General features: G+C 41.3%; 1 protein-coding gene across 6 annotated transcripts in view; it reads left to right on the plus strand.

Annotated features, from left to right (window-relative positions):
• STIM1 (stromal interaction molecule 1) overlaps nucleotides 1-26,014 on the plus strand; it is a 188,922-nt gene that overhangs the window by 127,961 nt on the left and 34,947 nt on the right. For all 6 annotated transcript variants that reach the window (XM_032359525.1, XM_032359524.1, XM_032359526.1 and 3 more), the window contains 2 exons: nucleotides 3,493-3,607; nucleotides 22,932-23,043. In XM_032359525.1, coding sequence (XP_032215416.1) covers nucleotides 3,493-3,607; nucleotides 22,932-23,043 — 227 coding nt within the window. The remainder of the gene's footprint in view (nucleotides 1-3,492; nucleotides 3,608-22,931; nucleotides 23,044-26,014) is intronic.

Here is a 26,014-nt window from a genome sequence, read left to right on the forward strand (position 1 = left end):
TGGTTTCCTTGCACCTACCCTTGTCCTCCTATAGGCTGCTCCCCCGCACAGTATTTACAAGTCTTTCATTTATTTTATTTTATTTTTAAAATTATGTTCAATTAGCAACATATAGTACATGATTAGTTTTTGATGTAGTGTTCAGTGGGTCATTAGTTGCATATAAAACCCAGTGCTCCTTACCACATGTGCCCTCATTAATACCCATTAGAACAGTCTTTAAAAAATACATAAATGTAGGGGCACCTGGGTGTTGCAGTTGATTAAGCATTGGACTCTTGGTGTCAGCTCAGATGGTGATCTCATGGTTGTGGGAGCAAGCCCCAAGTCAGGCTCCATGCTCAGCAGGTAGTCTGCTTGAGATTCTCTCTCTCCCTCCATCCCCCGCCCCCAGCTCATTCTCTCTCTCTGGAATAAAGAAATAAATTTTAAAATGTATATATAAATGTGATCGCGTTGCATCTCTGTTCAAATTCCTCCAATAGCTTCCCTCTCAGAGTCAAAGTCTAAGTCCTTATAATGGCCTACATGGGTGCTTAGGATCTGGACCTCTGGTGCTTCCCTAGTTCATCTCCCACTAGTCACCACCTCTCATTTCTCTTTAGCCACACTGGCCTCTTGCTATTCCTTGAACATACTGAGCTTGTTCTTGCCTCAGGGCCTTTGCATATGCTATTCCCTGTGCTTTGGATAGTCTTCTCCCAGTTATTCTGCTTGCCTTTCTCCAACATCTTCTTCAGATATATGCTTGAAAGTTACCTTCTTTTTTTTTTTTTTTTAAGATTTTATTTACTTATTTGACAGACAGAGGCACAGCTAGAAAGGGAATACAAGTAGGGGAAGTGGGAGAGGGAGAAACAGGCTTCTTGCTGAGTGGGGAACCTGATGTGGGACTCGATCCCAGGACCCTGGGGTCATGACCTGCGGCAAAGGCAGACACTTAACCACTAACCCACCCAGGTGTCCCTGAAAGTTACCTTCTTTTTTTTTAAAGATTTTATTTATTTATTTGTCAGAGAGAGAGTGAGTGAGAGCGAGCACAGGCAGACGGAGTGGAAGGAAGAGTCAGAGGGAGAAGCAGGCTCCCTGCGGAGCAAGGAGCCGGATGTGGGACTCGATCCCAGGACGCTGCGATCATGACCTGAGCTGAAGGCAGCTGCTTAACCAACTGAGCCACCCAGGCGTCCCGAAAGTTACCTTCTTAATGAGACCTTCTGTGACCCCTCTAAAATGACTCCTCCTCCATGAATACCACTACTCTGCATTCCCTATTCCTTTTTTTTGGTTTGTTTTATTGGAATTACATAAGGGGATGTTAGCTCAATGACAATAAAGATTTGTATCTGTTTTGTTTATTACTTACTGTATTTCTAGTGCCTGGAACTATGCATGGTATTTAGAAATCTTCTGTCTGCTGACTAAATGAATGAATGAATTTCTGTCTCCAGACTGGCCATGTCAGACTGCTTGTGACTGTGTCTTCCCTGAGATGTCCCAGTGTCTGCTATCTAAGGTCTAGTGATCTCATCACTTAGGTGTCCAGTGAGAACAGTCAGACTCTCAACAAATTAATAAAATTGTCCTAAAATTAATTTTGAAAAATAAGCAGCTGAGATTGACAAGAAATATTCTGAAATATAAGAGCTATGGTAAGAGGAGGTCTAGGCATTAGAAATTATTTTTGAAGTATAAAATAAGATGAAAGGGATAATAAAATAGTCAACAACTAGTATAAAAATAGAAATATCATTTAGTGCAAAAGAATGCAGAGCCTAGAAATATACTTGAGTATACATAAGGACTTAATTTATTACTAAATGGCATTTTTCAAAATGAATAAAAGATAATTTAATGAATGAGGTTGGGATAACAAGGTGGCGACTTGGGGAAAAAATGTTAAAATTCACAGCTTACAGCATAAAATGAATCGAAGGTCAGATGGCCTAAAAAGCTGACTATTCAAAAAATCAAAAAATATTTTCGTTAGTTTAGTTTTTCTAAGAATTGACAAAATCTTTTTGTTCAGGGCTCTTTATCACATCACTGTGTAATCGTTATTAAAAATAAATTCTCACGGATGCCTAGGTGGCTCATTGGGTTAAGCGGCTGCCTTCAGCTCAGGTCATGATCCTAGGATCCTGTGATCAAGCCCTGCATCGGGCTCCCTGCTCAGCAGGGAACCTACTTCTCCCTCTCCCTCTGCCCAATGCTCTGCCTCCTTGTGCAAATGTGTGCTCTGTCTCCCTCCCTCTCTCTCTCAAATAAATAAATGAAATCTTTAAAAATTTTTTCCTAAAAGCTTCGATTTCTTTTGCTTCTTTCTTGTAAGAGTATATTATGAAAAGAAATACCAATAATTAAAGGACAGCACCTACAGTGCTGGGGAAAAATTTGGACAATAAAGTCAGAAATTCTGGGTTGGAATACAAATCTATCACTTACCAGCTGTAACCTTGAGCAAATGTTTGAGTTATCTAATGCCATATAACCAACTTCCCCCAAAGTCAGTGGCTTTAAACAGCAACAACATTTATTTTGTTATTTACCTGTAGTCGGGTCATGGCTCAGGAGGGACAGCTCGTCTATGTCCACTTGGGTTCAGATGCAGTGACTCAAAAGCAGGGGGCAGGAATCACCTGAAGTCTCAGTCACTCATATGTCTGATCCCTGGGCTGTGGAGACATCTCTGTGTGTTTCTAGTAAGTCTTTCCGCATGGTCTCTTCAGAGTGGTGGCTTTTGGGTAGCCTGGCTTTGTATATAGTTGTTGGCTCAGGGCTCTAAAGGCATGTTTCCCAAAAGGGAGAAAGCAAGGTAGACTCTGTATTGCCTTTTTTCACCTAGTCTTGGAAGTCATTTGACATCACTGCTACCACATTCTGTTTGTTAGAAGATGAGTCACTCATGTCAGCCTATATTCAGGGAGAGGGGAATTCACCTTCGGTGGGAGGATTGTCATAGAATTGTGGACACGTTTTAAAACCATCATAAATAATTTACTGTCTCTAAATTTAATGTGATTTGGGGTAAGTTGCATTATCTTAGAGTTATTATTGTTCATGTTTGTAAAATAGGTGTGATAATTCATTGGTTATAGAGGATTTGATGAAAAAGTATTGTAGAAGTTCTTGGAATATTGCTTAGTATATAAACAAGTGATCACAAATTGTTAATTGTTTTTCCCTATCCTTCTTCCTTCTTCTAGCATATGGAATTCCGGTTAACTATCAGTTAGTATCTTTCTTTCCATAGTTACAAAAATATGAGAAAGGACTCTCTTACTCATTTTTGTTCAAGTGAGACATACAACAAAGAAGAAGAGGCAGTGCAGTTGTCAACTAGGACATAGGCACATGGAAGGACAGATGAGTGACGTGGTACACATGTACATTGGGTGGATAGAATGTGTTGTGGAAAGCTGGATGGCCTGTGTGGAGATCTCGGTGGGCTGGCTCCTAGGTATCTCTTGTGACTTGTGTGCTTTTCCCTTGCAGTTCCTGAGGGAAGACCTCAATTACCATGACCCGACAGTGAAACACAGCACCTTCCATGGTGAGGATAAGCTCATCAGTGTGGAGGACCTGTGGAAAGCATGGAAGTCTTCAGAAGGTAATAGGCAGCTTGGTTGTCAATCTTTGTTGCTGGAAAGGTTTAGAGAAGACAGAAGAAGATGGCCAGGGACTTGGCTTTAAAAGTATATGAGGATAAAATGCTTTGTAAGAGCAAGTTATTAAAATGGTTCTACATACAGTCACCGAATAAGACTGAATCTAATCCTCGGGCTGGGAGTGGTGGAAGGTGCTCCGGTGTTGGAGCTGCTCTTTGTTGGAATTTCAATTGAATTCCATTGGGTCCCCACCTGCCTTCTCACCACCGACCCCACTTTCTGCTCTTCTCCAGAAATAGGGGGCTTGCTGGCTTTTTGAGGCAGCCCCTTCCTTTATAGCTCCCCACTTGGTCTCAGCTTGGTCTCTGCTGAGACCTAGATGATTCAAAGATTGGCTGGAAGTAAGATGCATTCTCCCCCTGAGTCCTCTCTTTTCCAGATTGTTTGAAGGAAACATGTTTTCTCAGTCTCCTCCTTGTCTTGGTTTCCTACCTGTGAACATTTTTGTTACTGTCTTAGATCATAGCTCCTAGAGTTGGACACAGACCTGCAGGGGTGGTTTGACCAGCTCAGAGTTGAACAGGACTTTCAACTTCTTAGTTCTGGACCCTGTATGCATCTTGTCAGTGCAGCCTGATTAGCTCCTGGAGCCTTCAACCATCATGTCGTTCTGTGGACTCCTGTTGAACTTATTAAATAAAACTTGAGTTATTTCTGATGCAGAAAACTGTTAAGCCATGACTACCATTTTTTTTTCCCCTGAAGCATTTGTTTCAGAGCTCTGAGTGAAAGAGCATATCTAATTGTGTGAAGCTTGACAGAGGAGGGAAAAACAGGGTTTTAGTCTCCTCTCCAACTCGTCTGTGGTTAGTGTCCTTTGATACTAACAAGATTGGAAGCAGTTTCTTCGCAGGGTCTTATAGGGAGGTCTTGAGGCTAAGAAGGGTTAAACTTAAGTGACCACCAGGGCCCCTGCTTTTGTAGGTGAGGAGCCTTTGGCTCAGATTTACAAAGTGATTGTTTGTTGTCATGTACTTAGTAGATAGCAGAGCCAGGACTTAGACCTGGACCTTCCTGTCCCCGAGTCAGTGCTTTCTATGCCATCCTGGTTGGAAGTACTGGTCTGGTGGTAGAGAAACCCAGTTTTGGTAGGAAATGAGGCTGTTTCTATTTTTGTTTTAATCTTACCTAGGATTATAGAATTTTAGATCTGGAAGGGATCATGTATAATTTAGGTCGGAAACATGAGATTATCCATTTAAAAGAAGCGTAAGTTAGCTATATAGACAGCTTTCTGGAAATCTTTAGGAGCTGAGTTCCTTGTGGGGGCTTTTTTTAAATAGCTCCTGAGCAGCTCTGGCTGTGTACTGTTGCAAGATCAACCAGTGAAATGATTTTTGGAATTATACCAGCACTGCCGGGAAAAATCTTCTATTAGTTCTGTTTAATTTTAGTTTTCTTCTTTTTTCTCTAACTACATGAGGACATGGCGCCTGGGTTTGAAAAGTGGGTTTCATTAAGTGGGAATTTGGAATGAAGATGGCAGGGAAAGCATTCCTGGCCTTCTCTGTAAACTCCACAGAAGTAGCTGGGAAGGGAAAGTGACCAAGAGAGGGCAGAAACAGGGAAGAAATCATAAGACTAAAATGCAGCCAAGACAATTTTCTGGTAAGAACTTTATTCCTGGATTCAGCAACTATTTGGAACACTTCCAGATATGTTCTAAATGACAGGAAGATGAAAGACAATGGAGTGAGTTTTAAAGGGTTGGTTCCCATTACTGAGGAGCAGAGAAACATCAGTGTGCTGGGAGGTAGCTCATAGCTAAGCTGCGAGGTGACATGTATGTTTTATGATCACTCATAATGCACCATGCCTGGTATGTGCCATGCCAAGCTAAAAGTTAGAATCTTCGTGTGGACTATTCCTCGGACAGTTTGCTTCATTATTTAGAACAAGGCCCCTAATCTCTGGAGTGATGATTTCCAGAGCTACAAAAAGCACGTGATCTTCTGGCGCTGGCACAAGCCGGCTGGCCTGAGTCCTGCTGGAGGAGATAGATATCAGCAGTGTTCGTTTGTGTGCAGAACATTCACCGACTAGTGCCAGTACCATCTACATGATTAGTGTTGTTAACATTTTCTGACTGATGGTGGGAGCCAGTGTTTTCTCAGTGTTATTTAGATTTTAACAGAAAAGCCTGATAATTGCTACATTAGCCAGTTCTAGACTTAAGTAATAAAAACCACGAGAACTAAAAAGCAACTTTAATATTTATATAGTATTTGATATATGGTAGCCACTGTTGAGAGTGATTTATATAGATTAACTCATTCGTTTTACACAAAACCCTCTGAAGTAGAAATACTATGATTGCCTCCATTTACAGCTGAGAAATACGAATCAAAGAGAGTGTGTAATGAAATAGTGCAATATGATTCTTTCACTGAATACCCAGTCAGTGCAGACTTCACAGGTTAAGGGCATAGTCCCCAAGAGGACTGCTGTCACTTAAGCCACCTAGCAGCCATAAACTCTGGGTGTTTCCAGCCACCTGTGCTCTGACCGACTGGCTATAAATCATGGGTTCCCACTTCCCCTCTGGTTTGATAAATTTGCTAAATGACTCGCAGAACTCAGGCCTGGTGCTGTATTTATGATTACAGTTTTATTGTAATGGATAAGAGTTAGGGCCAACGCCAACCAAACGATGAGAACAATAGGGCGAGGCTGGGAGGGTCCTGAATTTGGAGCTTCTGTCTCTTCCCCTGGCATCAGGACCTATCACCCTCCCGGCACATTAAGCATGAATGTGTTTGCCGACCAGAAAGCTCATCTGAGCCTCAGTGTCCAGAGCTTTTATGGTGCTCCTATTACATATACATGATTGATTGCATCACTGGCTCCATGAAGGGCCTCAGTCTGCACCCCTTTGTCCTTTCTGAAGTTTGGGGCTACTATCTCCTTCCCCAAAGCCCCAATCCACTAGTCACCTCGTTAGTCTTCCTGGTTACTGCCCCCCCCCCCCACCCTTGCAGAGTCATCTCATTAGCTCAAACTCAGGTGTGATCCAAGGGCAGCACCATGAATAACGGAGGGAGGGATTCTTATCACCACCTCGGAAAGAAAGAAATTGACGTGAAGACCAAATTCTTTGTTACACAAAATTAAGTAAGAAAGAGCTGAACAAACTGCGCTGGGGAAGAATCAAGAGCAAAGTGTAACTCCAGGGGTCCCAGCAGCAGGAGCTAGGGGATTGGCCTTTTCTAATTGGCTACTTTTAGATGTCTCTGCTTCATTCATTTGTCTTCTAAGTATCTTTGCTCAATGGTCAGATGTGGCGGAGGGAGAATCAGATTGGAAAAGTCTGGATCACAGACTTATGTGGGGTAGTGGCAGTGAGAGAATATGTATGGGCTGGGAGGGAGTGCAGCAATTTCCAATTCCTCTAAGACCCTGTGGAGAGGTGGGCAGGAGGGGGGCAGGGTGGGGTGGGGGGGGAGGTGGCAGTTCTTTAAAGGAAGGGAGGTCAGGTAGATTTTGTAGAATCTTTGAGAACCCGAATTATTGTTTGCGTATTTGAGCCAGTAGAACCAGTAACAGTGCCATTAGAGGGGTGGTGGGAGGCACTGACCTAAGAAGATTCTCCTCTAAAACACGGTTTCCATTCCTCTAAACAAAGTGCATCATTACTATTTTTTCTCCCCTTTCCTGGACATGAGATTTCAAAAGATGCTATCAGCCAAACAAAGTAATAATTTCTTTCCCCAATTGTGTGGATCAAAGATGTCTCAAACTATCAACTTTGATTCTAACTAAATAATATGATTCCATTGAAAAGCAAAAGAACCCAGTATTCTAGTGTGACTTTGAACTTTGCCTTTAGAAAATATTTCTTCTCTACTGGGAATAATTTGGAAATAATTCCAAATAGTAATTTGGAAATAATGACATAAACTCAACAGATCTCCAGTTCTGTCTGTACTATTCTTTGTAGGATGGGTTTTTCACAGGAGGCTGCTGGAACAGCACTGGCAAAACAGGAGGCTTTTAGAGAGAAACCCAGCAGAGCTGGCCTTTCTGTGTTGACATACCCAGTGGGGGCAGGTGGCATCGGACTTCTGTCTGAACCAGATCAGTATAAAAGAGTAGGCATCCCCTTTTTGCTTTTACATAAACCCAGGGAGAAAGATGTTTATCCTGTGGTTTTAGCTACATAAAAATTACTTTGCTAAGAGAATCTTTAAGTCATTGAGTTAAATACCTCAGCCATCCTTGCTACATTTTTGGGGTGGAAGATACAATTGACTTTTCTTTCTCTTGGATTCTTTTTTTTTTTTTTTTAATTTTTTAATTTATTTGACAGACAGAGATCACAAGTAGGTGGGGAGGCAGTCAGAGAGAGAGAGGGGAAGCAGGCTCCTCGCTTAGCAGAGAGCCTGATGCGGGGCTTGATCCCAGGACCCTGGGATCAGGTCAGTTCACGACCTGGACTGAAGGCAGAGGCTTTAACCCATGAGCCACCCACGCGCCCCATCTCTTTTAGATACTTGTTTTCCAACAAGAGAAACCCCCCCACTAGCATCAATGCGGTGATTTGACACTGCAGTCATTTTCGGTTTATATTAAATAGCTACTTGAAGTTCTTACTTGTCTCCACATTTATTAAAGGAAACTGAGCATCTCTCACCTATTTCTGTCACCAAGTCCTGAGGATTCTGCCTCTCTCCTGTATTTTATGTGCATCTCCTATGATGCTGCCTTATTTCAACTTCATCTTTTTGAAAGATTTATTCAGTTATAATTGATAATACAATCAGGGTAAATATTGAAAGTGTATGTAATTTTTTTGAGTTTTGACACGTGTATGCAAATGGATATCCTTTATGAGATAGACGTTTTGCAAAGATTTTTCTCCCAGCCTGTGGCTTATCTTTCTGTTGAAGAATATAAGTTTTAATTTTTCTGCAGGCCAGTTTTTCATTTTGTGCTTTTGTGGATCATCCCTTGGTGCTGTATGTAAGAAATACTTGCCTAAACCACGGTCACACAAGGATTTTCTCCCATGTTCTCCTCTAGAAGTTTTATAGTTGTAGATTTTATGTTTAGGCCCCTGATCTCTTTTGTATTAATTTGAGTATGTTGTGTTTGTATATGTTAAGTGTGGATCTAAGTTCTTTTTTTGTGCTCATGGATGTCTCAATTGTTCTAGAACCATTTGTTGAAAATTCTGTCATTTTCCCACTGCATTGCCTTATACTTTCTATTAAAAATCAGTTGTCCATACAAGTATGGGTTTATTTCTGGACTTTGTATTCTTCTTATTTTTCTTTTTTAAGATTTTATTTATTTATTCATGAGAGACAGAGAGAGAGAGAGAGAGGCAGAGGGAGAGGGAGAAGCAAGAGCCTGATGCGGGACTCAATCCCAGGACCCTGGGATCATGACCTGAGATGAGGGCAGATGCTTAACCAGCTGAGCCACCCAAGTGCCCTGGACTTTGTATTCTGATCTGCTCATCTATTTGTCTGTCCTTATGTCAATACCATGCTATATTGATTACAATAGTCTTATAATAACTCTTTTAGTTAGATAGTGTTCGCCTTCCAGCTTTGTTTCCCTTTTTCCAAGTTGTTTTGGCTGCTTGTTCTTGAATCAACTCATCAGTGACTACATAAAAGCCTGATCAGTTTGACAGAACTGACATCTTAACAATATTGAATTTTCTGATAAATAAGGTACATCTCTCTATTTATTTAGGAGACATACTTTCTCTCAGTAGTATTTTGTAGTTTTCAGTATACAGGTCTTTCATGTCTTTCGTTGGATTTATTTCTATTTCAAAGATTTTGATGTTATTATAAGTAGTATTTTTAAAATTGTGGTAAAATATGTAAAAATTTGATTTTTATATATTGGTCTTATATTCTGCAACCTTGCTAATAAATTCACTTATTAGTGAGATGCCATCAGAGTTTCAAATGAGATAATGAAATCTTCTAAGGAAAGTTTTACTATTTTCTTTTCCAATCTGAATGTCTTTAAAAACATCTTGTGGAGGCACCTGGTTGATTGAGTTGGTAGAGCATGCAACTCTTGATCTCACGGTTGTGGGTTTGGGCTCCATCTTGGGTGTTGAGATTACTTAAATACATAAGGTTTTAAAAAAATTCTTCTTGTCTGATTGCCCTGATTAGTATCTCCAGTACAGTCTTGAAGGGAAGTGGTAAGAGTAGGCATCAGTGTCTTTTTTCTGATCTCAGGAGGAAAACATTCAATCTTTCACGATTAAATATAATATTAGCTGTGGGGATTTCTTTTGCAAAAGCCTTTGGTCAAATTGAGGAAGTGACTTTCTATTACTGATTTGTTAAGAGCTTGTATCAGGAATGGATGTTGGATTTTATCAAATGAATATTCTGTGTCTATTGAGATGATTGCCTGGTTTTTCTATTTATATTTGCTAAGGTGGTGAATTATGTTGATTGTTTTATAAAGATTTTATTTATTTGAGAGAGTACATGGGCAGGGGGAGGGGCAGAGAGAAAGAGAGAATCCCAAGGAGACTCAATGCTGAGCATAAGCCCAGCTTGAGGCTTGATCTCACAACCCCAAAATCATGACCTGAGCCAGAATCAAGAGTCAGATGCTTAACTTCTGAGCCACCCAGGCACCCCCACATTGATTAATTTTTAAATGTTAATCCAGCCCTGCATTTTTGGGATAAACCCCACTTGGTCATTATCCTTTTATTATACGGTTGGATTCTATTTGCTAAAATTTTGTTTCAGATTTTTGTATCTTTGTTGATGAGGGATATTGGTTCATAGTTTTCTTATAATACCTTTGTTTTTGGTATCAGGATTATGCTGGCCTCATTCAATTAATTGGTAAGTATTCTGCAATTTTTCAGAAGACTTCGTATTAGAATTGGTATTATTTTTCTTCAGATACTTCCTAGAGTTCACCAGTAAAGCCACATGATCTTTGACTTTTCTTTGTGGGAAGGTTTTTATTAATAGTGTCAGTTTCTTGAATAGGTATAGGACTAAGGTTATTTATTTCTTCTTGAGTGAGCCCTTTTAGTTTATATCTTCAATTTTTCTATTTCATTAACTCATCAAATTTACTGGCATACATTTATTCATGATCTTTCTTAGTATTCCTTTAATATATTAATATGCTCAAGGAACCAATATTTATTCTCAAGAATATTCTCTATTGTTGGCTATTTCATTGATTTTTACATTCATCTTTATTATTTTCTTTCTTTGCTTACTTTATGTTTAATTTGTTCTTCCTTTCTAGTTTATTAAGGTGGAAACTAAGATCATTGATTTGAGGCCTTTCTTTTTTCTTTTCTTTCTTTTTTTAAAACTGTTTTTTTAATTTTATTTTTTTACAGATTTTATTTATTTATTTGACAGAGAGAGACAGTAAGAGAGGGAACACAAGCAGGGGGAGTGGAAAAGGGAAAAGCAGGCCTCCTGCCGAGCAGGAAGCCTCATGTGGGACTCCATCCCAGAACCCTGGGATCATGACCTAAGCTGAAGGCAGACACTTAGACTGAGCCACCCAGGCGTCCCTCCTTTTTTCTAATATAGGCATTTAATGCTATAAATTTCCTGTAAGTCCTGCTTTAGGTATTTTGAAAATTCTGATATGTTGTGGTTGTTTGCTTTTTTTCTACCTTGTAAAAATATCTAAAATGTAAAAATATCTAAAGTGAAAACTCAACTGGTGGTGAATTCTTTTTTTTTTTTTTTTTTTAAAGATATTATTTATTTATTTGACAGACAGATCACAAGTAGGCAGAGAGGCAGGCAGAGAGAGACAGGAGGAGGAAGCAGGCTCCCTGCTGAGCAGAGAGCCCGATGCGGGGCTCGATCCTACGACCCTGAGATCATGACCTGAGCCGAAGGCAGGGGCTCAACCCACTGAGCCACCCAGGCGCCCATGGTGGTGAATTCTTATGTGAATCCTTATTATCACTTTTTCATTCTTTCTTTTTCTTTTCTTTTCTTTTTTTTTTTTTTTTTTTTTTTTGGTCTGATATACAGTCTTCAATAACTTCATAATGTATTCCAAATTTACATTATAAATGTAGTGAATAAATTAATGAAGAGGCTTCCATGCAAAAGGAATTCCAAGTTATTCTAAGTTACTCTTTTTTTTCTTTTCCTAAAATTTTTAGTTAAATTCTAGTTAGTTAATTTACAGTGTAATATTGGTTTCAGGAACAGAAATCCTTTTATGTATTTTTAAGACCTTTTTCTTAAGTCCCTGAACATCATATATCTTGGTAGATGTTCCATGTACACTTGACTGTTGTTGGGTGGACTGTTCTATAAAGGCCAGTAAGGCCCTGTTGGTTGATGGTGTTGTTCAAGTCTACTGTATCTTGCCTGATTTTCTGCCTATTGCTCTTATCAGTTATTGAGGGGGAGTATTTAAATTTCCAGCTATAATTGTGGATTTGCATATTAATTTTATGAGTTTTTCTTCATGTATTTTGAAAGTCTTTTACTAGGTGCATAAAGATTTAGGATTTTTTTAAAAAGTCTATTTACTTAAGTAATCTCTACATCCAGTGTAGGACTTGAAGTCATGATCCCCAAGATTAAGAGCCTCATTCTTTACCAAGTGCCCCAAGATTTAAGATTATTATGTCTTCTTGATTAATTGACCTCATTATTGTGAAATGATATTCTTTTTTTCCTGGTGTTATTCTTTGCTCTGAAATCTCCTTTGATATTAATATGACTTTGTTTTAGTATTATTGGTTTTGTGTATCTTTTTCCATCCATTCACTTTTAATCTGTGTGTGTGTGTGTGTGTGTGTGTGTTTGTGGGGAGAGGGGCAGAGGAAGAGGTAGAGAAAATCTTAAGCAGGCTTCATACCCAGTGAGGAGCCTGACTTGGGGTTCGATCTCATGACCCTGAGTTCATGACCTGAGTTGAAATCAAGAGTTGGGTGCTTAGGGACACCTGAGTGGCTCGGTTGGTTAGGCAGCTGCCTTCAGCTTCAGGTCATGATTCCAGGATCCTGGGATTGAGTCCCGCATTCGGCTCCTTGCTCAGTAGGGAGCCTGCTTCTCCCTCTGCCTCTGCCTGACACTCTGCCTGCTTGTGCTCTCTCTCTGACAAATAAATAAATAAAGTCTTAAAAAAAGAAAAAAAGATTTGGATGCTTAAACTACTGAGCCACCCAGGCACCCCATTGTGTTTTTATATTTGAATCCATTTCTTATAAACAGTTTATGCTGGGGTCTTACCTTTTTTTTGCAATCTGAAAATCTCTGCCTTTTAGTTGGGGTATTGAGACCATTTACATTTAATGTGATTATTAATGTGATTAGATTTTAGGCTACTATCTTGCTATTTGTTTTCTGTTTTTTTTTCCTGGTGTTTTTTATTACCTTTTCTACTTTTGCTGCCTTTTTTGGATTGATAAGTGGTTTTTATGATTCTGTTTTTTTTTTAATTGGTTTAACTCTGTTTTGTTATTTTGGTGATTGCTTTAAGAGATAAAATATGCATGTTTAACTTATCACAGTCTACTTTCTAGGGATATTAGTATTTTGTTTTTTATTAAAATATAGTTGACACACAAATTACATTAGTTTCAGGTGTACAGCATAGTGATTCAACAATTCTGTATGTTGTGCTGTGCTTACCACAGCTATAGCTACTGTCACTATATGATGCTACTGCAGTTGCTGTACCACTGATTATATTCCCTTTGCTCTACCTTTCACTGCTGTGACTTAATTCATTCTGTCTGGAAGTTTGTATATCCCACTGCACTTCACCCATTTTGTCTTTTCCCCTTGTCCCTTCTCCTCTGGCAACCTCAAGTTTGTTCTCTGTTTTATGGGTCTGTTTCTGCTTTGATTTTAGATTCCACATATAAGTTAAAGCATATGGTATTTATTTTTCTCTGTATGACTTATTTATTTCACACAATGGCTTCCATCTGTGTTTTTGCATATGGTAAGATCTCATTCTTCTTTGTGGCTGAGTAGTGTTCCATTGTATATATAGCATATCTTCTTTATTCATCTACCAATGGATACTTAGATTGCTTTCATCTCTTGGCTATTGTAAATCATGCTGCAGTAAACAGGGATGCATACATTTTTTTCAAATTAGATGCATACATTTTCTTTGGGTAGATACCTAGTAGTAGAATTACTGAATCATATGGTAATTTTATTTTTAATTTTTTAAGGAAACTCCATACTACATTCCATAGTGACCACACCAGTTTACATTCCCACCAATAATACATGAGGTTTCTCAAGATATTATATCTTACCACATATATAGTGTAAGAACCACACAGTAGTGTACTTCCATTTCTTCCCTCTCAACCCCAGTTCCACTCTCTGCATTGTAGCCTGAAACTTTTCTCAAAGCCAGAAGCTAGGGCAATTGTATCACCTGCCTCATTTGTTTACTATATCTCAAAGATCACTGTCCATTCTAGGCTGATGTCCAGTGTCTTGAAAACCATTGTTTCATATATTTTGTCTTTTTTTTTTCCTCCTGTTTTTTTTGTTCATTTTTTTTTTCTTTTGGTTGTTTCAGGAGGGAGGATGAATTCCATTCTTGTTACTTCATCTTAGCCTGAAGCAGAAACCTCAGCTTAATTATCTTTTGCTTGGATGCTTTCATACTATTCTTGACTCATTCTAGCTCTATTGCAGTTTGTCCTTTGATTGGTTCCAGAGAGATCTTTCAAAAGTAAATATCTGGCCATATCTCTGCTTACATTGTTCAGTGGCTTCTCATCAAAAAAATTAAAAAAAAATAATGAAACAGTCATGCTAGGATACCAAATTCCTGGTTGGAAGAAACACTCTTAATTGGAACTTGGATGAATAAAGGTATTGCTAAAGATGGTACAAGTAAATTCCTGTGTAATCATATATGATAATCATATGTTATTTTGAAGATATAAAAATATTGGCTCTTCTATTGGTTAGGTAACACTTGAGTTTCTATAGAATTAGCAGTAAGCTTAGGTTACAACTGCTGTCTCATTTTGGACTCAACAAAATAAGGTACTTGAAAGCTCATTAGTTGTTGATGAAACAGATTATTCTAGAAAATGCCATTGATTCTTTAAAATGTTTATCTATGGTATGTTAGATGCATTAAAATTAAATGTCCATTTGTAATCTCAATGGAATTATCTCAGTTGGGGGAAAAAGATCCTATATGTATATATAAATAAAAAGCTGATTGTCTTTAATATCCTGAGAGTTTTTTCATATTTTAATACTGTGTTTCTCCATCATGCCCTATTCACCTTTGTAGTATTGGCCCCAAAAGTTACTGTAAACATGTCTGCTTTAAAAAAAGAAAAAAATTAACTGAATACCTTCTATATACCTGGCATTGTGCTAGATTAGCATATCAGGCCCATGCTTATTTCTGTGATCTACTTATTTTTATTTTTTTGAAAAATTTAATTAAAATTTTTTTATTATGTTCAGTTAACTACTGTATATAGTACATCATTACTTTTTGATGTAGTGTTCAGTGATTCATTAGTAGTGTATAACACTCAGTGCTCATCACAACATATGCCCTCCTCAATACCCATCACCTGGCTACCCCATTCCTCTATGCCCCTCCCTTCTGAAACTCTCAGTTTGTTTCCTGGAGTCCATAGTCTTTCATGGTTCATCTCCCTCTCTGATCTCTCCTCCTTTAGTTTTGCCTCCCTTCAGCTATCATCCTCCATGCTATTCCTTATGTTCCACTGAGTGAAACCATGTGATAATTGTCTTTCTCTGCTTGACTTAGTTTACTTAGCATAATCCCCTCCATTTCCTTCCATTTGATGCAAATGTGGGTATTCATCCTTTCTGATAGCTAGTAATAATCTATTGTATGTATATATGTACCACATCTTTTTTATCCATTCATTTGTTGAAGGGCTTCTTGGCTCCTTCCACAGTTTGGCTATTGTGGACATTGCTGCTATGAACACTGGGGTGCATATTCCCCTTCTTTTCACTACATCTGTATCTTCGGAGTCAATACCTAGCAGTGCAATTCCTGGGTCATAGGGTAGCTCTATTTTTAACATCTTGAAGAACCTCCATACTGTTTTCCAGAGTGGCTGTACCAGCTTGCATTCCTACCTACAGTTAAGAGGGTTCCCCTTTCACCACATCCTTGCTAACATTTGTTGTTAACTGTTTTGTTCATTTTTGCCGTTCTAACTGAGGTAAGGTGATATCTTACTGTGGTTTTGATTTGTATTTCCCTGATGGTAGTGATGTTGAGCATTTTTTCATATGTGTGTTAGCCATTTGCATGTCTTCTTTGGATAAGTGTCTGTTCATGTCTTCTGCCCTTTTTTTGATTGGATTGTTTGTTTCTTGTTTGTTGAGTTTGATAAGTTCTTTATAGATCTCAGATACCATCCCTTTACCTGTAATGTCATTTGCAAATATCTTTTCCTGTTGAGTGGGTTGTGTCTTAGTTTTGTTGACTGTTTCCTTTACTATGCAGAAGATTTTTATCTCGATGAAGTCCCAAAAGTTCATTTTTGCTGAAATTTTTAAGTTTAACTTAGTTAAAATATGGTATATTACTAGTTCCAGAGGTAGAACTTAGTGATTCATCAGGTGCATATAACACCCAGTGCTTATCACAACAAGTGCCCTCCTTAATGCCCATCACCCAGTTACCCTATCTCCCCATCCCCTCCAGCCACCCTGTTTGTTTCCTGTAGTTAAGAGTCTCTTATGCTTTGCCTCCCTCTCTATTTTTCTCTTATTTTATTTTCCCTTCCTTTTCCTTATGTTCATCAGTTTTGTTTCCTAAATTCCACATGTGAGTGAAATCATATGGTATTTGTCTTTCTCTGACTGACTGATTTTGCTTAGCATAGTACCCTCTTGTTCCATCCATGTTGTTGCAAATGGCAAGCTTTCATTCTTTTTGATGGCTGAGTAATATTCTGTTTTATGTATATCCTACGTATTCATTATCCATTCTTCTGCGGATGGACATCTGGGCTCTTTCCATAGTTTGGCTATTGTGGACATTGCTACTATGAACATTGGGGGTACAGGTGCTCCTTATTTTCTACAACTTTTCACCACATCTCTTCTATGGCTGCACTGATTTATTTGCAGTTACTGGGATATATCATTTCCTTTCATCCCTTGCTGCTTTCATATATACTGTTCCCTCTGTCCTTCCCCCTGTTGACCTGATTAAATTCTATTTACATTTAAGACTCAATTTAAGTATACCCTTCTTTAGGAAATTGTCCCCTGAAACCATATGCTAGGTTAGGTGCCAGCTGTGTTCCCACAGCTCCTTACCCTTATCTCATATTGGCATTTAGCACATTAATTGCAACTATCTGTTCCCTTGCCTGTTTTCACACCAGACTGCTTGAGGACATTATCTTATGTGATTTTTATATCTTAACACTGAGCACAGGGCCTGGCCCAGTGTAGGGATGAGGGAGACGAAAGTTTGTCCTTGCCTCTGCCATTGTGTGATCTTAAACAAGATCATTCGACATTCTGACACCTAGGTTCTCTTCCTGCTCTGCAGCCACGTCAACCTGGTTGGTGCAGGGTGGCCTAGTGTGCCTGTCACATGAGGCCTGGGCCTGAGGACCGGATTCTTTTTGCAGTGATGATTCAGGGCTCGAGGTTGACACCACATCAGAAAACCAAGACCCCTGCCTCCTTCTAGGCTCAGATGGCAAGCTGCTAGTGAAAGCCGGAAGGAAACCATTTATAGAGACAAACCATAGGCCTATGCTATGAACTACTTTTGAGGGAGGGCCACTTTGGTAAGATTCTATAGGTGTCTGAGAGTGTTCTCTATCCAGAGGAGCCAGATAAGAAGCTAGGCTTTGTGATGCCTTTTCTGTCTCACTCTAGCAATCAGTCTGTTCCTTTCTTGGTCCGCCTGCATCACCCCATACATACCTTTGATGTAACACTTATCACACTGTCTTATCCTCATGTGTTTTCTTATATGGCTCCTTCTCTAGAAGAGAGCCCTTGTGACAAAAGTTGTGCATATTGGTCTCTGTATGTAGTAACTTACCAAGAACCTACCAGAGTAGGTAGCGAAAGATAGCTTGGTGAACAGTGAGGTTAATAATAGCTAATATTTCCTTGGCATTTATGTATGCTAGGAGCTTCCCATATGTTCGCTTTGCTCTTGTGATGTGAGACGTGTGGTTCTCACCATTTTATAGGTGACAGAAAGGAGGCCCAGAAAGGTTAAGTAACCTGTCTGTGATCCTACATCTAGTAAGCATCAGATCCCGAATTCAAATAGAAACCCACCTTCTTAACCACTGTGCTGACTGGCTGACCAAAGGGCTGAGCAAAAGCTGACTGAGAGATCAAGTGACTAACAGCTGTGTGAGGGAGATGCAAAGAAGGGACTGGCAGACGTAGTTTTCTTTTGGGATGTGGGTTTGAAACCACAAAACTAAACGAGGGCTTCATTTGGAGACACCACCCGTCCATTAGGGGAAAGAGATCATGATTCAGGAGCCCATTTCTTACTGCTTATTCTTTCTCTGGCAAGAGAAAGAATTGGCCAAGTCTGAGGATCTGTTCTGGCATATTCCCGGAGGTATCACTATAGCTCAAGTGCTAGGGGGTAATGCTTACTGTTGCATCTTTCTGGAATGCCCTTTCCCCCGAGTGTGCACATGGCTCATACCTTCATTTCACTTTCTGTTCCAGTGTCACCTCATCAGAGAGGCCTTCCCCGAACTGATCTGAGGAAGTGCCATTCTTTATTCTTTTACTCTGCTTTATTTTTCTTCATTGTACTTATCACCACCCAACATAGAATTATTTGTTTATGGTGTTTTAGTTTGTCTCTCTCCACCAGCGTACAAGCACCAGGGATCTGTGGCTCTGTTGTGTGTACTGTTGTATCCCTAGCTCCTGGAGCAGTGCCTGGCAAGTAGTAGGTGTTTGATGTTTGTTTTTTCGTTTTTTTTCAGTGAATAAATGATTTTGGACCTTGAGACTACCAGTGTGCAAGGCCTTTTATCATTTGGCCTCAGTAATACCTCACTCTTCTTATTTCTATATGTTACCCTTCGACTCCAGACAAATTGGAGTTCATGTTCTCTGAACAGGCCTCACATTTAAAGTTCTGTCTTTGCTCACACTTCTTTCCTCTTTCATATATATGTTAAAATCTAGCATACTAAAATGGCCAGGTATTTGGCAATCCTGAATGACTTTATTTTTGGGTGGTTATTTCAGAGTAAAGTAGGAGAGTTAGTTGGTGTTTAGCAGGCCTCGGAGAGGGAAAGGAGCTTTTCTGGAAAGAGCAAAGACCTAGAAATCTGTGACCAATGTCCAAGGATGCATGAGAAAATAGTGCAAGATCCTGATTCTATCTAAGGTCTGCTGAAGTAAGAGCTACGACCGAGATGGCATCCAGGGCGGAGCCTTAAAGGTCTTCGTGTTGGAGGAGTTCTGCTGTTTGCCCCGGGGTGTCCAGGTGCACTAGACAATCAGCTGGGGTGCCACAAGACAATGCTATAGCTTGTGCTTCTATTGCATTTATCTCATTCTTTAATTTCTGTGTATGTTTTATAATATACCTCATGTCAGCATGTGAATCTAATTTATAAACAGATCATCATATATTGGCAAGGTATGCGCAAAACACAGAGTATGTCATGAAAAAGGTTGGAGACTACAGTTAGCCATCTCTAGGTTTCTTTAGGAAGGACTTGGTACAGAAAACGCCAAGGGTTTGGCCTTCTCTGACTCCTTGTAGTGCTGTCTGTCGTTTTGCCCGGAGATGTAGTTTTTGATCTCTCTAGGGACCTCATGGACAGGCTCCGGGTGATGAGAGGCTCATGACTTTAGAAGACTGTCTCTTGCTCCCATGTCCTCCTGGAATTTGGACACATGAGTCATTTGGAGACTGTATCTGTACGAAGCCCTCTTTGCCAAATTCTTTGGCCTTCTGCTGACAGCCACAGCTCTCAGTACTTGCTTTTACCTTCTTCCTCACTTTGGCCTGGAGATTCTTCACATTTTCTCTTTTGGAATAAGAAAGCAGAACAAGACTTCTAGCTTTTAGGTATTTGAACCTTAGGGACAAGAGGCCCTTATATCTCGCCTTGACTACTGAGTGAGAGGGACACAGGGTTGCCCTCTGACAAGGATGCAGCCCGTCCTGGCTTACTTGGCTCAGACTGTGGTGACTCTGGATGGTCATACCATGCTGCCGAACCTACCCAGATAGGGTGTCTCCGTTGGTAGCAGAACGATGTGTGGAGCACACACACGCACACGCACACACACAGAAGAACTATCTTGAGACTTATCCTCACAGCCGAAGCCCTTATCCTTTCCCCTATAGCTTAGCCGTGTGGGGGATGACTATGTTGAGAGTCCATCCTTCCTGGAGTAAGGTGGCCCCCTTATAGCCTCTCTGTCTCACTTAATGTAGTGTTTAGAGCAGTGGTTCCCAGCCGGGGTGGGTGGGGTGGGGCATCTTGTCCTCCAGGGAACATTTGGCAGTACCCAGAGACATTTCTGAGGGTCACAAGTGGCAGCATGCTACGTCTAGTGGCTAGATGCTGGGGAATATTATTAAACACACTCCACTGCAGAAGACGGCACCCTGACAAGGAATTCTTCTGCCCAGAATGTCAGCGGTGCAGACTGAGAAGCCCTGGTCGAGAGTGCCTCCTGCCCATCTGCACCACGGCAGAGGGTGCAGCTAGAGGAGTTCTCCCACGCCTGCGTCTGTGCTTGCACTTGTATTAAGGCGTCCTCCCAGGAGACAAAAGGCCCTTGTAGCTCAGCTAGCCGCAGGCCTTTCTAGCAACAAAAAAGTGGCCTTCTTTCCACTCCACATGCCTAGCAGAAAGGCCCCTTTGTGTGAGACGCGGCCGAGCGCCCTTGGCAGCAGTGGCAGAAGCGTGTTGTTCCCCACACTTCACAGGCTGGTACTTGTCTGTCTGCCTCAGATCTGTGTGTCATTCTGCTACACCTTCACTAGCCGGCATTCCAGACCATAGTGAACGAGCACATTTGTCATGTCATCAGATGTGTACAGAGGCAGTTACGTTCCTTCTCAGGAAGAAAAGGCTAATACGTCCCACTTTTCTTTCTTTCTTTCTTTTAAAATAAATTTATTAGTATTCAACATTACTACAGAGTATTTTTTTTTTAAGATTTTGTTTATTTATTTGGCAGAGAGAGACACAGTGAGATAAGGAACACAAGCAGGGGGAGGGGGAGGGGGAGAAGCAGGCTTCCCGCCAAGCAGTGAGTCCCATGTGGGGCTCCATCCCAGGACCATGAGCTGAAGGCAGACGCTTAACGACTGAGCCACCCAGGCGCCCCATGTCCCACTTTTCTAACCCTGATCTTTCATCCCTCCTTTCCCAAGCCCTAGGATTTGAACGTAGCTCTTGGACATTAATTTCTGTCTTCTTTTCAATGTTTTCTAGTCTGGGAATTCGAAATTTAACCAAGCAATGACTAAAAACCCTTAGCCTAAGCTTTTGGGACGCAGTCTGGGGGCACTAGATCTCCCCAAGCCCCTTCCCCTTCTCATCTCCTGTGCCTCTGCAGATAGCTTACCCCCAAAGTCTCTCGGCTTCAGAACTTCCCTCCTGAGTTCTAGAAGCTTCTTGAGGATATTGAGAGATTGGAGCATTTTTTCCTTCAACCTTGTTTCCTGCAGGGTGTCTGAGTGTCTAGTCTGTACCATGGGCTGGGCCGCACTATAGGGGAGGTAAGAGAATGAAGGGACAGATTCAGCCTTCCAGCTTCTCCAGCTTCCCTGAGCATGACACAAACAGCCTGACACCTGCGCTGTTGCTGCTGTGTATTTAAGGAGATTGTTGTTTCTGTTTGGGGGCCCACAGTCAGAACATGTCTGGAACTCCTCATGTGGGAGTCATTATTCTTTGAGTAAATTCTTATTGATGCTACTATGTATGTATATGTATGTATACTACTTTATTTTATGATTTATTTCTTTATTTTAGAGGCCCGAGAAAGAGACTGTTGGGGAGAGGGGTCGAAGGAGAGGGGAAGAGGAAAGAGGAAGAGAGAGAGTCTTCAAGCAGACTCCCTTCTGAGCATAGAGCCTGACCTGGGGGCTTGATCTCACAACCCTGAGATCATGACCTGAATCAGCATCAAGAGTCGGACACTTAACCGGCTGAGCCACCCAGGTCCCCCAGAGTAGCCCTGCTTTAGAGATAGTGTGGTGGGGTGGGCAATAGTGAACGGGACATAGTCCATGTCTTCACTGTTGTCTGACGTTTAGAAGGAACCTGGACAGCATTCTGATGAAAGGTAGTTTTTGGGAAAGACACGGACGGACCTTAAGAGAAGTGGCTGAGAATCTCACTATTTCATTCTGTTTCAGAACTTTTTTGGCTTCTTGCTGCTCACAGCAGTCATTTTCAAACTTGAGGAATGTACAGATTCCTCTTAAGGGAAATAATTTATCTTGGACCTACGATGCTGACTTAAATTGTTTTTGTTATAATAATTATTATTTGAAAATATATAAACAAAATGAGGTTTAAGTCACTATATAAAATTTGCATACAAATATAAACAAAACCAGATTGATACATTAAGTAAAAGCAAACTTCAAATCCAATAAAATGATGTTTTTGCTGAAACTCAGTTGCCCCCAGGCTTTTTAGGTTCAGCATGCCAGTGTTAGTAGTTGTCATCTGATACATATACCCTGGATATGATCCATCCAGCCATCTGTTTATCTGTCAACTAGAGAGAGAGGGCACAAGAGCACAAGAGTACATAATGGCTGAGAGCATGGGTCTGGAGCCACATTGCTTGAGTCCAGACCTTTGCTTTACCAATTCCTAGCTGCACAGTTATGGGAAAGTTATATATAATGTCTCTGTATTCAGTTTTTTCATCTGTGAAATAGAGATAAAATAGGACTATCTTTCACATGGTAGTTGTGAAGATTAATGAGTTAATATATAGGAGGCTCCTAGAACAGTACCTGTCATGTAGTAGGTGCCAGGTAAAGAATGGCATTTAGTAGTAATATTATCATGATCGTATTCTAGTTCAGGATGACTTCATCCCAAATGCTGGTGTAGTGAAAGAGCGAGTCCATCCCCTACAGGTCAAACAGAAAGTACAGTATGTACTCCATAATACTTAGGATTCTGTGGGAGGGGGAGATGATAAGCATATAAGTATGCGGTCAGCGAGAAGGCTGATGTTACTCTGACGGTAAGTTACAGTAGTGCTTGCATTCTGGAGTCATGGCTTGTCTTGTCTCTTCCCACAGTGTACAATTGGACCGTGGACGAGGTGGTGCAGTGGCTGATCACATATGTGGAGCTGCCTCAATATGAGGAGACCTTCCGGAAGCTGCAACTTAGTGGCCATGCCATGCCAAGGTCAGTAGGAGACTGGATTCCCTCCCCTGGGGGTGTGGGGAGTGCGGGGGTGGGGGTGGTCGCCTACTTTCAGGTTGCTCTGGCCGGTTAAGTGAGGTTCCACCCTTTCCAGGGCAGAATCTGTAGACCTCTCCTCTTCTCACGTCTGTTGTGCACTTACCATAAAGCATGACGGTCACTTGGCATCCATTCTCTCATTTAGTATTTCTGCCACGCCTAGGCATAGTACTAAGAGCTGCCATTTATTGGATGCTTAGTACGTGGCAGGCACTGCTGTTCAACACGTTGTATACAGTATCTCATTTAATTCTCACATCAATCCTGTAAGGTAGGAGTTATTGCATATAGATGGTGAACATGGCTAAGTAATGTTTTCAAGGTCATGTGGCTAGTTAGAGGCAAAATTGATTTGAAACTAAATCTGGGTAGACTTCAAAGCCTGTGGATGTTTCTTTCCTCTTTTGCTGTGCCCCCAGCAGGAGCCTCGGGGCTCTGTTAGCCTCCCCTGAATTATCCATATTCTGTGTATCTGCTCTAAAGAGGCAGTGCAAGGCTGGTGTGACTCCCTCAGCCCCAGCCTCCTTTCCGGAAAGACTCTTGCAAGGGCTGCGGTCCCCTAACTCTGCCTCCTTCACAGGCACAGTGCGCCGGGGCCTGTGGCAGGAGTGGGGAAGGGATGGAGCACTGCGTGGGCTTCTTGTGATGTCAAACTAGTGCCATGTGTCATTCAGTTATTAATCCATTTACTTACTCATTCGACACATATTTACTGGGTACCTGCTCTGTGCCAAGCACTTGTGCTGGGTGCTGGGGATAAAGCTGACAACAGCCTGCCCCTGCCCTCAAAGGGCTCACTGTCTGGTAAGTGCTGCTTACATATGATCTGTCATCTTGTTACGTAGGTGCACCTGGTTGTGAGCTTCCACAAAGGGGAAAGGGGAAGGTGAAGCTGTTGGAATGCCCACACATGGCAGCCTCTACCCCCAGAACTACTGGGCACTGCTGTCCAGGCCCAGATGAGCTGCCTTTTCCCTCCTCTGTTACCTGCAGCCTTCTCCTCACAGCTTCCTCTACTCTGGAGAGAGTAGTAATCCTAATGTTCGTACATCCCCTTATAGAATACTTGCCTAATTCTTATTTCAATTGACCCTCACAATTCTGGGAGGAAAGAATTAACTGCCCCAGCTTTTGGGTGAGCAAACTGAATTTCAGATATTTTATGATTTAATCCAAATTGGTAAGTGGTGGAGCTGGGACTTGAACCCAGGTCTCCTTGGTTCTAAGTGCCCTGCTTTCTTCCACTGCATCTTCCTTTTTCCCCATGTAGTTGAAGATAGGCTTCTTGGAAATATTCAGTGCAGTTCTCTTTAACAAAACGTTACCAATCATCTACCCTGGGCAGGGTTCTCTCCTGGGCCCTGAGGACAAAGAAATGCATTAGACCCCATTAAATACATGACTGACCATGAAGCTCCAGGATTTAGGTTTCTTTCTCATTACCCATGGAAACAGCAGCATTGCCTTGTGGATGCCTGGCTCATTCCATCTTGAGGAATAGCTATGGCTTAGATTAAAACTCTAAGGATAAACATTATCCTTAAAACATAGGATAAGAAGTCAGTTCTCGGGTCATGGGCTCATGTAGTCCTCTTGTAGCCAGACCCAGCCAAGCCAGGCAGAGGGGTAGAGGAAGCCAAGCTGTGGCACATTAGTGAGAGTAGGAAGCATGGAGCCTCAGTGCTTGGTGTGCTTGGTGTGTGGGAAGGAGGCATCATGGTATAAGGTGAAGAAGAGTCTGAAGGATTTGAGTTCATTTCCTGCCTTTGCCATTTACTTGCTGTATGACTGTGGGCAGGTAACTCTAAGTCTTAGTTTTCTTACCTGTGAAGTGGAGCTAATGACAGAACTGTGTTTCTAAAGTCAGAGGACTAAGGTGTTGTATGTGAAGAATGGTACAAGATACACAGCAGTTGCTTGGTAAATGTTAGCTCCTTTCTCATTTCTCTCATTGCTCAGAAATAGATACTATTCCAGTTCTTAGGTTTCTTTGACAAATAGACTGTGGAAAAGATGACATTTATTTTGATGAGTTAGATGAAGGCCAGTACACCTGATAGAAGTTTTCTCTCTAAAGAGGAACCCTGAGAACTCTCAGGCTTGTAGGAAGCATCTGATTTTCCATAAGTTTACACAGGAGGAGACAGGGTCCCAGAGGAGAGACCAAGCTGCTCAGGATCAGACAAGTGAGTTGCTGACTCAGCTGGGACCAGAAGCTTCATCTCCTGACCCCTTTACCTGCTGCCCCCCACCCCCCGCCCCATCGCAGTGTCTCTCTTATAGGCGGGCTGGCTTGATTGCTTCCCAGGGCTAGAGAAGGAAGTAGCTGCTCCTGCATGCCCAGGGAGGAGTGTAAATCACACACCACGATGTCAGAGGGCTCTCTTCTACCCGGGGAGACAAAACTATGCATCAGAAAAGAGCACTGCCTTCATGGAGTAGGATAGTGGTAAATGCTCATGTGTGGGGCTCAGACCAGTGCACTGATAACCTTTCATATCTTATACCCGTCTCCTCCTATACCCACTGTGTTCCTGCAGAAGAGAAACAAAGTCCAGTTTTTCCTGGGTCATTTTCTTGTTTACAGACCCTCTCTTATTAGAGTTATCATGAATAGTATGTTGAAGGTCATAAAAAATTACAGTAATCTGACTGGGAGTAAATTGCAGTGACTCAGATACAGGATAACAAGACTAATGCAGTTTGTCATCAGCAGGTTTATACTTAATGGCAGTGGGTTAGGATCAGAGGCCCTCAGAATCACTGGGTCATGTGGCATAGGGTTTGGAGCTGGGTTGGACAGGAGAATGCATTTACAAATGGTGGGAGTATGGGGACAGGTGTATAGTGGATAATCCCTGGCAGGAGAAACATGACAGAAAATTTGCAGTCGGGTGTGGGAATGGTCACAGAT

This window comes from Mustela erminea, chromosome 9, assembly GCF_009829155.1.
Source record: "Mustela erminea isolate mMusErm1 chromosome 9, mMusErm1.Pri, whole genome shotgun sequence".
Taxonomy (NCBI): domain Eukaryota; kingdom Metazoa; phylum Chordata; class Mammalia; order Carnivora; family Mustelidae; genus Mustela; species Mustela erminea.